This window comes from Melanotaenia boesemani, chromosome 8 (genome assembly GCF_017639745.1).
Source record: "Melanotaenia boesemani isolate fMelBoe1 chromosome 8, fMelBoe1.pri, whole genome shotgun sequence".
In the NCBI taxonomy this organism is placed as follows: domain Eukaryota; kingdom Metazoa; phylum Chordata; class Actinopteri; order Atheriniformes; family Melanotaeniidae; genus Melanotaenia; species Melanotaenia boesemani.
Window position 1 is genome coordinate 35,880,450 of NC_055689.1, and position 13,679 is coordinate 35,894,128.

At 43.0% G+C, this 13,679-nt stretch overlaps 1 protein-coding gene and 1 gene segment (V, D, J or C); one reads left to right on the forward strand and one right to left on the reverse strand.

Moving 5' to 3' along the window:
- The first annotated feature begins 1,611 nt into the window (after positions 1 to 1,611).
- On the forward strand, positions 1,612 to 7,914 carry LOC121645122. 2 transcript variants are annotated; one of them, XM_041993518.1, is made up of 2 exons: positions 1,612 to 1,945; positions 5,928 to 7,914. In XM_041993518.1, the coding sequence occupies exon 2, from the start codon at positions 6,054 to 6,056 to the stop codon at positions 7,494 to 7,496; it is 1,443 nt and encodes a 480-aa protein (XP_041849452.1). In that variant the 5' UTR covers positions 1,612 to 1,945; positions 5,928 to 6,053; the 3' UTR covers positions 7,497 to 7,914. The 2 variants fall into 2 exon arrangements, with proteins under 2 accessions (XP_041849452.1, XP_041849451.1); XM_041993517.1 differs by lacking the exon at positions 1,612 to 1,945 and adding an exon at positions 4,296 to 5,033.
- Positions 7,915 to 9,726: 1,812 nt separating this feature from the next.
- LOC121645010 lies at positions 9,727 to 10,313 on the reverse strand. The segment is given in 3 exon segments: positions 9,727 to 9,736; positions 9,885 to 10,179; positions 10,258 to 10,313. Coding segments are annotated over 3 exon segments (360 nt in total).
- Between the last annotated feature and the right edge of the window lie 3,366 nt (positions 10,314 to 13,679).

Here is a 13,679-nt window from a genome sequence, read left to right on the forward strand (position 1 = left end):
GATGCTGTCATCTACCTACTGCACAGGGCGCTGGCTCACCTGGAGACCGCTGGGAGCGTCGTGAGAGTCATGTTTTTTGACTTCTCCAGTGCGTTCAACACCATCCAGCCGGCTCTGCTGCGGGGGAAGCTGGAAGGAGCTGGAGTGGATGGAAAGTTAGCTGCGTGGACCATCGACTACCTCACCAACCGGCCACAGTACGTGCGTCTGCAGAACTGTGTGTCTGAGGTGGTAGTCTGCAGCACGGGGGCCCCTCAGGGAACAGTGCTCTCACCGTTCCTCTTCACCCTCTACACCTCGGACTTCACCTACAACACCAGCAGCTGTCATCTCCAGAAGTTCTCTGACGACTCAGCCATTGTGGGCTGTGTGTCTGAGGGGAACGAGCTGGAGTACCGGTCAGTCATCATGGACTTTGTGGACTGGTGTGAGCGCAACCACCTGTGCTTAAACACCAGTAAGACCATGGAGATGGTGATTGACTTCCGGAGAAGGACACTACCCCACACACGGGTGAACATCCAGGGGAAGGACATTGACCGGGTGGACAGTTTCAAGTACCTGGGTGTTCACCTCAACAGTAAACTGGACTGGTCACACCACACAGACGCCCTGTACAAGAAGGGCCAGAGTCGCCTCCACCTCCTGAGGAGACTGAGGTCCTTTGGAGTGTGCAGGCCTCTGCTAAGGACATTTTATGACTCTGTGGTAGCCTCTGCTGTCCTCTACGCCGTTGTCTGCTGGGGTGCGAGCAGCACTGACCGGGACAGGAAGAGACTGAACAAGCTGGTCAGGAGGGCCAGCTCTGTCCTGGGCTGCCCGCTGGACTCTGTGGAGGAGGTGGGTGAGAGGAGGATGTTGGCCAAGCTCACATCCATCATGGACAACACCTCTCACCCGCTGCACCAGACTGTGGAGGGGCTGAGCAGCTCCTTCAGCAGCAGACTGAGACACCCTCAGTGTAGGAAGGAGCGCTACCGCAGGTCCTTCATTCCCACTGCTGTCAGACTGTACAACTTATCTGTATAGTCATAATACTGTGTAATGTTTATTTATATTTTGCTGTGCAATACCCCCCATTATCAATGTCATCATATTCTTCATATCCCACCATCACCATGTAAATATGTATATAGTCTGTGAAGTTGTTGTTATATTTTATATTTTACATATATATATAGTGTGTATATATATATATATATATCTTTTATATTTATAATGGTACATATTTTTGCTTTTCTTAGACTTTTTCTTGTAAATAATTTATATTGCACCTTCTTGCTGTGATGCATGTTCACCTTATTCTGTCTTTCTGCACTTTATTCTATAACAAGAGCTGCTGTAACAAGTGAATTTCTCCACTGTGAGATAATAAAGTCTAATCTAATCTAATCTAATCTAATCTAATCTAATCTAATCTAATCTAATCTAATCTAATCTTTCTTCATGTTTTTCATTTGTCCCTTTATCCCTCCAGAGGTTCCACATCAGTATGTCTACAAGGTGGATGAAGCTCTTCAAGATGACCAGCAGCTGTGCAACCAGAACTCAAACCTGGACCAGGAGCAACCAGAGTCTGCTCGTATTAAAGAGGAAGAGGAGGAACTCCTCAGCAGTCAGGAGGAAGAGCAGCTTTGGCTGAAGGATGAAAGTGATCAATTTTTAATACCGGCTGCTCATGAGGAAGATGGTCACAGTGATCCAGAACCAAACAGGGACCATACTCCCTCTTACAGTCCTCCTGCAGACCAACATTCACCTTTAGAGGAAAGCATGGTTGAAGACTCAGGACCAACAACGTGTGCAGATACACAGCCAGAAAAGAGCTGTATAACGGAGACAAATGAGAACGTAGGAGAGTCCTTTCTGTTAGAAAGTCATTGTAATGAAAGAGATGAGAAACAACATTCCTGCAAGTTCTGTGGGAAACAATTTAAAATTGAAAGTAAGTTAAGTGTACATCTAAGAAATCACACAGGAGAGAAGCCGTACTCTTGTCAAACATGTGGGAAATGTTTCACTCAAAATAGGTATTTGGTGAACCACATGACAACTCACACAGGTGAGAAGCCGTATTCTTGTCCAACATGTGGAAAATGTTTCAGTCGAAATACTTATTTGGTGAACCACATGAGAATTCACACAGGTGTGAAGCCATTTTTTTGTCCAACATGTGGAAAATGTTTCGGTCGCCAGAGTACTTTGGTACGCCATATGAGAATTCACACAGGTGAGAGGCCATATTCTTGTCCAACATGTGGAAAATGTTTCAATCAAAATGATCATTTAAAGTACCACATGAGCTCTAACAGAGAATGTCAAATGACACCTTCTAGATTTGTTAACCTAAAATCACTTGAAAGACAAAAAACAGTCCACAGAGATGGGAAACAACTTTCCTGCAAATTCTGTGGGAAACGATTTAAAATTAAAAGTCGGTTAATTGTTCATGTAAGAACTCATGCAGGTCAGATGCCATATTCTTGTCCAATATGTGGGAAATGTTTTAGTCAAAATTGTTATTTGTTGAGTCACATGAGGATTCACTCAGGAGAGAAGCCATATTCTTGTCAAACATGTGGGAAAGGTTTCACTCAAAATACTCATTTGGTGAACCACATGAGAATTCACACAGGTGAGAAGCCATTTTTTTGTCCAATATGTGTAAAATGTTTTGGTCGCCAGAGTACTTTGGTGCGCCATATGATAATTCACACAGGTGAGAGGCCGTATTCTTGTCCAACATGTGGAAAATGTTTCAGTCAAAATGGTCATTTAAAGTACCACATGAGCTCTAACAGAGGATGTCAAAAGCCACCTTCTATATGTGGGAAATGATTCAGTCTAAATCACGTGTCAAATTTAAGACCCGCGGGCCACATCCGGGTCGTGAATAAACTATTTTTGGCCTGCATGATCATATCTAATCACTATTAGAGCTGGCCTGCTGATACAGCACACGTACCACCATAATACTACAAGTCCCACAATGCACTGCTAGTACGTTTGCAATCACAGGCCTGCAAACGAGTACCTCACCGATTCTCCAGAAACCTGACGGAGCTGCTCACCTTTGTCAACAACCCCTCTCCCCAGAAAATGGCTAAAGGAAAAGTGGACTTTGTAAACAGAGAATATGTTTGTGGATGTAAAGGACAAAGCTGTGTGTCTTCTGTGTGGAGACAGAGAGGCTGGAATGAAGGAAAACAACGTAAGAAGACACCTTGAAATGAAGCACCACCACAAATACAAGCATCTGGAAACAAAGACTCCAGAAGTAGAAGAGGTTTTAACCCTTTAGGCTCCAGAGTTTTTACAAGTTTTTAAGGGAACCTGAGAAGAAATGTTGAATATGAACCAGAGTTTGAGTAGTAGTAGAAGTAAAATTACGCATCTAGTTTCATATTGGTAGCCGTATTAGACACTTAAGCTATGATGCATTTACATACATTGATATGGGAATATCTAATTTGTGTCCTAAAATGACCATCTGTATACTATTGGTGTTATATAACTGCTTGTTCCCAAGTGACCACCTGCATGTTATATTATTCTGCTTGTTTTGGGAACTGTGTAACTGCCTATCTTTGGAAGGGTGAGAAAAGGGTGTCTTGTAAATATGTTTACAAGACAGGATCTCAGGACTCATCCTCGCCTGTGGGAAAGGACTGGCCATCCTCTCTCTCATGCGATGTTGTGTTTTTTCTAAATAAGTATAAAGACGGGGAAATCCCACATCTCGGTAGAGTCTGCTGCGGGTTACGTACGAACGCCCAGCCGGGGTTTTCTAAGCCACTCTACCGGGACTGTTGGCTCTCCAGTCCGTGTCAAAGGTAGGGCAAGCTATGCTATGCTTATAAGGCTGAACCCATTGAGATGTAATGATGAGTGTCATGAGCTGCGGGGAATAAACCTGACACACTTATTCTAGCACTCTGACTTTGTGTGTTTCATCTGCCGACCACCACGAACCTCTAAAAATCACACATTACATTATTGGCGTCACGAACAATTAATACATTGTAATTGATGTTATTTGGTGGCTGCAGAAATGTTTAAGAAACAGAATAGGAAGTCTCCCGCCGTGGAGCAATCTGATGTGCCAGGTTGGACTGGCGAATGGAGTGAAGTTGCGCTCTGTCTGCGGGACGGCGGTGGTCGTCCCGAGCCGTGGGGAGGTGCTGTAAAGGACGGCTCTCTAGCGGCTGCATTGCCTGCGCTAAAAGAAATTGTTGTTCCTCCGACATCCCCGTTGGGGGGGGTTCAGAGGCGTGCGTGGTTTTGTGCCTCAGCATGGCGTGTATCGCAGGAGAAAAAAGAACAGTTGGAAACACAGCTGTCTTTAGCCAGGCAAGAAGTAATGAAAATGCAGGCAGAGAAAGACGCACTGAATCACTGTTTGAACAAAGCTTTGGTGGGATTGGCTCAGACTCGGTGGCAAATGCGGAGGAGACCGCCCCGCCGTACTGACCCTGCCAAAGTCCGTACCGTGGCTGCACGGGTACGGGAGGATGCTAGTTGGGATCCCATGAAGTGGGATGAGGATGTCTGGGACGAGGCTGAAGGGTTAGACTGGTATCAGGCAAAACCAGTGACCCGTCGTCGCCAGACTGAGGATATGGCTCAGTTAATGATGAGGGCAGGAGTGTTTCTGGGAACGGCTGATGCATGGGCTGATATGAATGTGCCCAAATCAGTACGGGATCAGCTGATAGAAACCAGTCCTCCACATTACAGACCCCTGGTGTTGACATTAATGTTAAATGCTGTAGACAGACCTGCTTCTGCTGTACAAGGGATGATAAGAGAATTAGAAAATCTGGCAGATGGATTTTACTGGACCATTGCCAGTCTCACAGAACTGTAAATATGCATGTACTGCTGTAGATACTTATTCTGGAGTATTGATAGTTCACCCCTGTAAATTTAGTAATCAAAAGGCAACGTTAAGGTGTTTAGACATGATTGAACAATATTATGGCATGCCTGTGCAAATTCAAACTGATAATGGATCACATTTCACAGGTCACATGGTAAGGAGATGGGAAAACCATGTAGAATGGATTTATCACATTCCATATCACCCACAAGCAGCAGGGTTAGACAGACAGACAGACAGACAGACAACTTTATTTATCCCCGAAGGGAAATTGCGTTGTTACAGTAGTCCAGTGTCATAAGTGGCATAAACTAGGAATAAAAAATAGAAGTAAAATATACAATATAAGTAAAGTGGAATAAAAATAGAAATAAAATAAAGATAGAAATCCAGAGTGGATTGGCAGATAAAGTGCAGTGGCAAGATGATGACTATGTAAATAAAGGATGTGCAAAGATGATACAGAATGTTGAATGATGTGCAAAGGATACAAATATTGTATAATTATATGATATATAGTATCAGAGCGACAGTTATAGGTTGCAGTAAGTGGTTGACTTAGTCCAGTTGTGTGGTCGTGGCTCTGGCAGAGGTAGATGAGTTATGAGTTAATTGAAAGACTAAATGGATTATTAAAATCCTCACTGAGGAAAGCCTCAGGTGATAATAGTTTAGATAATTGGAAGCGCAATTTACCAGAGGTGGTTAAACAAATTAATAACAGACCCCTTGCAGAAGGAGTGACACCACTCACTCAAATGGTCATGGTGCGAAAGTGTTAAAATGTGGAAAAAACAAAATGATGCTAAATTCCACTGCGAGCCACGGCTCAGCAGGTTTTGGACCTGACAAGTAAATATAGCTGCTGAACCGTTTGTGGTCACTAAAGGTGACAAAATAGCTCAGCTGGTAATAAAACCATGTAATATGACAATGGTGCAAGAAATAACAACACCACAGGTGTTTACTACTAGAGGTCAAGGGGGATTTGGATTTAAAAGACTAATGCTGTGTGCTATATTCTTCTGAAGTCATGTGTCTCTTTCAGCCTGGTGTGCCTGGTGGATGTCTGAGTGGGAGTGGAGGAGGTTGATCGGAAGATCCAATAAGGAGGGGACGCAGAAGGATCCTCGCTAGGGCCCGCCTGAGACCTGGTGGTGCTGCCTGCTGGGGCATGCTGCTAGCTGCCCTCACTGTCACTGCGATGACCCCCCACCAGTCGATGGAGGAAGTGGTTCAGTTTCGAATGGGCTGGAGGAACGCAACAACAATGAGGCCTGTTACATTGCCAATTTATCAGTTAAGAAATGCTACAACCATAGATAATCGGACTAACCCTTTTATTTACCCAGTGGACGCATTGCCAAAGGAACTAGTAATTAAAAATCATACAGCTCCACTGGTGACGACCTGCCAGGAAAAAGCACACGCTGTGGTTCGAACAGGAGAAATCACTTGGACAATGTTGCCCAACACTGGAAATAAAACTAGCCAGGCCGTTCATCGCCTGGGGAACTGGATGCCGGTCCCTATAGGACCCCAAAAAGAGACTGCAATCATTTTACAACAACAGTTGAAATGGCAAACTAGATTGTTTAATGACACTGCCGATGTTTTAATAAATGTAACCAAAGCTATTGATGCAACTGTGTGTGGTTTACAGGTGATATATTCCCGACTACAGGAGGAGAGGTTTGTACGGGTAATAACTACACCTAACCCAAATGAATGGAGACGATTGTTTGATATATCTGATGCTTCATGGTTACAAATAAAACCTGAACAGACTCGATGTAATATGACCATGTGTACAGTAAGTTGGATACAGTGGAATGTTACTCAAGTGATCACCATCTGTAAGTTTCAGGTATTACCATTGATCGTACATAATAAGTATATGTTTTTGAGAACTTACGGTGAATGGTTTAGTCCCCAAACTAATCACACGTATGACCTGAAGGACTGTGAAACTACTGATCGAGGCCAAGCCTGCCTCTTATCTAAAGGGTATAGAGATCCATGCTTTACAGGAGACACGGCACTGTGTGAATGGTATATAGAACCAGCTAGCGACATGCTATGGCAAGTGGGCCCCAACACCCTTTGCGTAGCTACTACTCACAACCATACTCAGTTGCCTACTGTACCGTTCTCAGGTTGTTTAAAAGGTTTACACCTATGGCATTGGCACAATGTAACTTACAGGTTGACTAACTTTACCACAGAATCTCATCTGACGGCTGTCCAGTGGAAAGTGTTACACCTACCATGGCGAATTTCTCTGGAGCGTTTCCAAAGTGCACTGTCTCGCTCCCGTGATCTTAAAGATATTATGTCTAGCCATTCTCAGAATGTTACCCGTGCCTTAGTAACAACTCTAGTTAACCGGGAACAGGTTTTGCATGCAGCAAAGATGGTGGAGATGGACAGTGCTCATCACTGGTGGGACATTTTTTCAGGAATGTCTGTCACCGCTAGAACATATGTAGCTCCACCATTATTGATTCTTGTGGCTATTTTATGTGTGTTGACGCTATGCAATGTATTAACATGCCTTTATATACGCCGGATTAAACAACGATTGTCTAGGACCATATATCACACTGCCTTAAGATGATGCACATACATATTTTAGCAGAAGATGGACCTTATGGAACGATGTGTTATCATGTAACTGTGGATACAGATACTGATGTAGATCAGTTCACTTATATGCACTGGAGTAATCAAGATCGATGGGTGCACAATGATGTATATGCCACGCGAATGGAGTTGTTAGATTTCGTGTGTCATTGGGTCAATACTATCTGCCAGGAGTATCAACATGCTCCTGGCCATACTGAAGATGATGATGTTATCTGGGAAGGTGAAAGTTTTATGAATTAAGGCCATTTTAGGCCAGAGGTGGAATGATATGGGAATATCTAATTTGTGTCCTAAAATGACCATCTGTATACTATTGGTGTTATATAACTGCTTGTTCCCAAGTGACCACCTGCATGTTATATTATTCTGCTTGTTTTGGGAACTGTGTAACTGCCTATCTTTGGAAGGGTGAGAAAAGGGTGTCTTGTAAATATGTTTACAAGACAGGATCTCAGGACTCATCCTCGCCTGTGGGAAAGGACTGGCCATCCTCTCTCTCATGCGATGTTGTGTTTTTTCTAAATAAGTATAAAGACGGGGAAATCCCACATCTTGGTAGAGTCTGCTGCGGGTTACGTACGAACGCCCAGCCGGGGTTTTCTAAGCCACTCTACCGGGACTGTTGGCTCTCCAGTCCGTGTCAAAGGTAGGGCAAGCTATGCTATGCTTATAAGGCTGAACCCATTGAGATGTAATGATGAGTGTCATGAGCTGCGGGGAATAAACCTGACACACTTATTCTAGCACTCTGACTTTGTGTGTTTCATCTGCCGACCACCACGAACCTCTAAAAATCACACATTACATACATACATATATATATCTACAGAGAAAACTCATTGCAGCTACTTGTATCAGTGATTTTGTTCTTTCAGTAACTACCCACAACTGGTGACCATAAGGTGAAGGGTAGGAACGTAGATCAGCCAGTAGATCTAAAACGTCACCAACAAACTCCTTCTACACCAATACAGACTGATGCAGAGTCTGTATCGATCTGCCTGTCAATCTCACGCTCCATCCTTCCCTCACTCATGAAGAAGATAAGAACTCCTCCACTTGGGCAGGACCTCATTCCTGACCTGGAGAGGACACCCTTTTCTGGCTGAAGACCATCGTCTAGAATTTGGAGGTGCTGATTCTCATCCCAGTCGCATCACTCTCGGCTGTGAAGCACGCCAGCGAGAGCTGGAGATCACGGACTGAAGAAGCCAACAGAACCACATCATCTGCAAAAGGAAGAAACTCGAGAGGCGTCCTGAGTTCACCAAACTGGATCCCCTGAACACCTCAGCTGATCCTAGAAATTCTGTCCATAAAAGTAATGAACAGAATTGGTGACAAATGGCAGCCTTGGAGGAGTTCAACCATCACCGGAAACGACTGATTTACTGCCGGCGATGTGGACCAAGCTCTGACACCGGTTGTACAGGGACCGGACTGCTCGTACAAGAGGGTCCGGCACTACTCCCAGAGTACCCCCCACAGGAGTCCCCAGGGGACACGGTCAAACGCCTTCACTAGGTCCACACAACACATGTAGACTGGTTGGGTGAACTCCTACGATCCCTCTAAGACCCTGAAAAGGGTTTAGACCTGGTCCACTGTTCCAGGACCGGGATGAAAACCACACTGCTCCTCAATCCAGGGTTCATCTATTCAGTGGACCCTCCTCTCCAGGAGCCCTGAATAGATCTTTCCAGGGAGGCTGAGGAGTGTGATCCACCTGACATATACACTCACAGTACTCTATAAAAAAGATGAAACCTTTGTCATTAACATTTTTGAAATATCTCAGTTTTGATTTTATGATGCAGCAAAATAACAAATTCTTTCACTTCATCTTTAATTCTTTATCATTTGTCCATACACATAGACAGCTATGACCTAAATGCATATTTTATTAACCCTTCCTCCATTATCCACACTGTGTATGTTTGTACATAGAAAGCCAGATACTGTCGTAGTTTTTTCAATTTATTTTATTTGTATTTACTATATTTACTACTTAATCTGTTTTTCTGAAGTTGATCTGTAGTAACACACAAATAACGCTGTTGTGAGATTAATAAAATCATAAATCTTAAAGTCTCATTTTATCTTATCATTATGTATACACTATGTTCTGATTTTTCAAGTAAAGTAATAAAATATATATTTTATTAGAGTGTAATGATGTAGAGAAAACAGTGATGTTTACACTATTTACACCTGTACAAAGAACCCAGACTGAATCCTGACAAACCATAGAAGTGTAACAGTGTGTGAGGCCCTCTAGTGGACGTTGTGGAGTCTTGCGTTGTCTTTGCTCCAAAGGTTTTTGTACAGAGTTTTGCTGTTTCCTGTCACTGTGGGCCTCACAGCACAGTAGTACACAGCAGAGTCAGACACTGCAGCAGAGGAGATCTCCAGATCCAGTTGTTTCTTATCTGCACTCACTTTAAAAGACAGTCCAGGAACTGGAGGAGATATTTTTGATCCTGTTCCTAAGTGAGAGATCAGGAATTCTGGTGGTTTTCCTGGATATTGTCGATACCAGTAGACATAATCCTGTCCAGTTAGTGTTTTAGAGTAAGTGTAGGACAGAGTAACAGAGCTTCCTTCTAAACTGGACTCTTCATTCTTGACTGCAGTGAGTTCTTCACAGCTGACACCTAAAGGAAGAGAGAAGTCAAATAACTGAAGAAGAAGCAGAAAATCCAGAAATGGATGTTTTAAAGAAGCAAACAAACCTGTTAGAATGACTAGAAACAGCAGAGTGAATCCAAATGTCTGCAAAGACAGCATGTTGAATAAAGGTGATGTTTGTGGTTTGTGTGTTGAACTGTGTTGAATGTGGAAGTTTGTGTCTCTTCTATAGTTCAGTAACAGCTCAGCTCCTCCCTGAATCTCTCCGTCTCCTCTTTCATCTGTAGTTTCTCTTCTCTCAGTTACTCTTCCTCCTGGTTAACAGTCTGGCTGCTTCATCTTCATCACTCTGATCTCAGGAGCTTAGATGTGTTATTGATGTAGAACAGGGTCCTCATTTATTCATCATGTTTATGCACAGATCTGTGCACGTTTAGTGCACGAGGACATTTTCCTGCAAAGTGTTGAATTTACCAGCTTCTTGTGATTCTTGGAAATGTTCATGTAAGATCAGCTCTGACCATTCATACACATATATTCTAGTAAGAAAGTAAAGTTTATTTATTGAGTCCTTTTACAGTCAGAAAGAGCTGCAGGTAAAGAGTGAAACAGACCCGAAAACTGAGTCCCATCATCACCAATAAAAGATCAAATAAGAGACAATAAAATAAAAATAAGTACCTACGAGAGCTGAAAAGAAGCAAATCACAGCCAGTGTTTCCATGTTTCCAGAGGAGAAATGGTGGACCTGGAGTTCAGGATGAATTATCTGTGAGAGGTTTTGTGTTTGGTCTGATGTTCACAGCTGCAGTCAAACAGTAGGAGGAGACTCATGAACCTGAGCTGCTTTTCTGCTCAGCACAGTTCTAGTTTTATCTGAGTTAGTGCAGCATTTCTGTCAGCTCAAACCAGTCTGACATAAAGACTGATTACCACAGAGCTCTACAGCCTGGAGAGGAGAAAGTGTGTCATCCTGCAGGTGTCTGAAAAAAGCTGAGAGAAAACCATAATCACTTTAAATTATTACCTCCACCAAAGTAGAGGTCATGTTTTCAGCAGCGTTGCGTTGTCTGTTAGGAACATAACTAAAAAAATGGACAGATTTTAATTAAATTTTCTGGAAATGTCAAAAATAGAAAAGAAACAAGTGATTAGATTTTAGGGGTGATCTGGATCAGGATCCAGGATTTTCTTCTTTTTCTAGGGATAATTTTACCATCAGATTCTGGCTCGAAGTTAATGTCTAAAATCACTGGGAACACATTACAATGGCTTGGTGGAGGTCTGTGGTCTCTGAGTGATTTTAGGTTTTATTTATACATTCAGATTAGCTCTCAAACGTCTTGTAATTGGACAAAGATTAAATCCCTATAAAGGGTTAAACATTAGTTTCTAAGGTCATTGGTGTATATAATTAAATTATATTTAGGTAAGTACTACGGTACATTTAGAAGTTAAATTATATTTAAGTAAGTACATTTAAGTAAGTAATGTTTCCAATACAAAGCGGAATAAAAGGTTGACTTCCTCTTCTGCTGCCGGAACTTCCCAGTGTGACACCAACCGGAAGTAAACAAGCCGCTAGCAGCATCGTTAGCTTTCCTCGTGTGAGGACGGAGCAGGAAGACGGTTGTGTTGTCGTCTCTCAGCTGAATATTTCAGTGTTTCAGCAACAATGTCTTCAGTTCAGCATCTGAGAGAGTTTATCAGCGAGCGACTAACTGCTGCTGCTGAAGAAATATTCACAGAGTTTGAAAAAACCATCGTCCAGTACGAAGAAGAGATCGATCGTCAGCGCAGACTGCTGGATATCACCTGGAATCCACAGATAAAGTTAATCAGAACAGGTATGAAACACTGGGATGGTCTGAATGAACTAACACATGGACTCATGGAGGATCCTGATCAGAGCTCTACGGTACATTTAGTTTAGATTTATTTGCTTTATTTGTCAGGGACCATGTAGAAAACCTGATCCACAAGGTAAAGATGCTCTGTAGCAGATTCCAGCGTTCTCACTAATTCCCATCTGTAGTCCACGTGGCAGCATTTAGTTTTAGACTGAGAGGAAAATGATGCTGCAGCTGCAGTTTCAGGCAGAAACACTAAGAGAGACGCTGAGATGCCACTGTGGGCTGGTTGCAGACGTTTCACATCTCTACCACCCCAATGCAGATATTTGCAGGGACGTAGTTAGCAGGAAATAATAGAAGCTTTTCACTGTACTTCAACACTTCTTTCTTTCTACGTTTTTACTGACATGTTTCTGTAGTTACCGTCATGTGTTGCTGCTACTAAGAACTTCATGGGTAAATCCAGAGTAATTATGAAGCTGTTGAACAGTAGTTTCCTCGTATTTACCCATTTGAACTAGCTGCAGTTACCGGGTAAGTAAGTGAACTTCACATGTTCTTACTGGGTAAATACCTAAAACTGACTGATAATTTGGTCCTTTCAGGAAAAAAAGCTTCATTTTCATCTTTATTTGGGGAAGATGATGTTCCCATTTAAAATGAGTGTGTTTTGTAGTGATGGGACTTATGGCTCTTTGAAACGAGTCGTTCATTCGGGAGTCGTCACTTCAAAGAGTCGTTCAAAAGACTGGTTCTTTTATGTTTTGCATTATTTTAAAAGAGCAGTGTTTTAATCCTAAAATAAAACATTACATTACAATTTAAGGCATATTAAACATATTAAACTTTTCCATGCAGCAGCCCACCTGTGGAGGTCTGTTTGGTCCAGCAGGACCCACCAAAGATTTCATGCAGTAAAATAAGCCAACAAGCAGATTTCCAGCCAGATAAACACACTGATGAAGTCACAAAGTCTCCTCATCAGCTTTAACCTGGACTAAGAAAATGTTCCTCATTGGCCCAGTTTACAGCTGTTTCTGAGCTGGACCAGGACAGATGTGGACAGATGTGGACGGTAGCCTACGTGTACAGACTAGTTTAGCTGAGCAGCAGCAGTACTGAAATATCCACCTGTCACTTTAACACAGCACATAAAATGAAGTGGTATTTTCTCTGTGGTAGCAGGAAATCCCATATAGACCCTGTATGTCCAAGGCTGGAATAACCAGTAGCTTTTATGTTTGGGCTGATGGGAGATGGAACAGTACAGCAACAAACCAGGTGGTTGTTTGCAGTTGCACCAAAAACCATGTGATATGATCGCTGTGACACCGTTCCAGGTCACATTATTGGTTTTCCTGCACACTTTACAAAAAGCTTCCCGATCGTTCCCCATGACCGGCTAAAGCCGGTCTTTAAATGCCGGGTCAGCGAGCCAAAGTTGTGGGACGGAACGTGGCTTGCTAGCATCAACATACTAGAGCTGTTCCGACACCACGCATGCACACAACAGGTCGGACAGCAGAACCGATCGAGGCTTTCAATGCCGGCCCAGGTTTATTTTAATAATTAAAATAATAACATTGGTTTGTCAAACCCAGCCCATCCATCCGTTCCTCCATCCATCCTTATCCGGGGTCGGGTTGCGGGGGCAGCTGCCTCAGCAGGGAAAC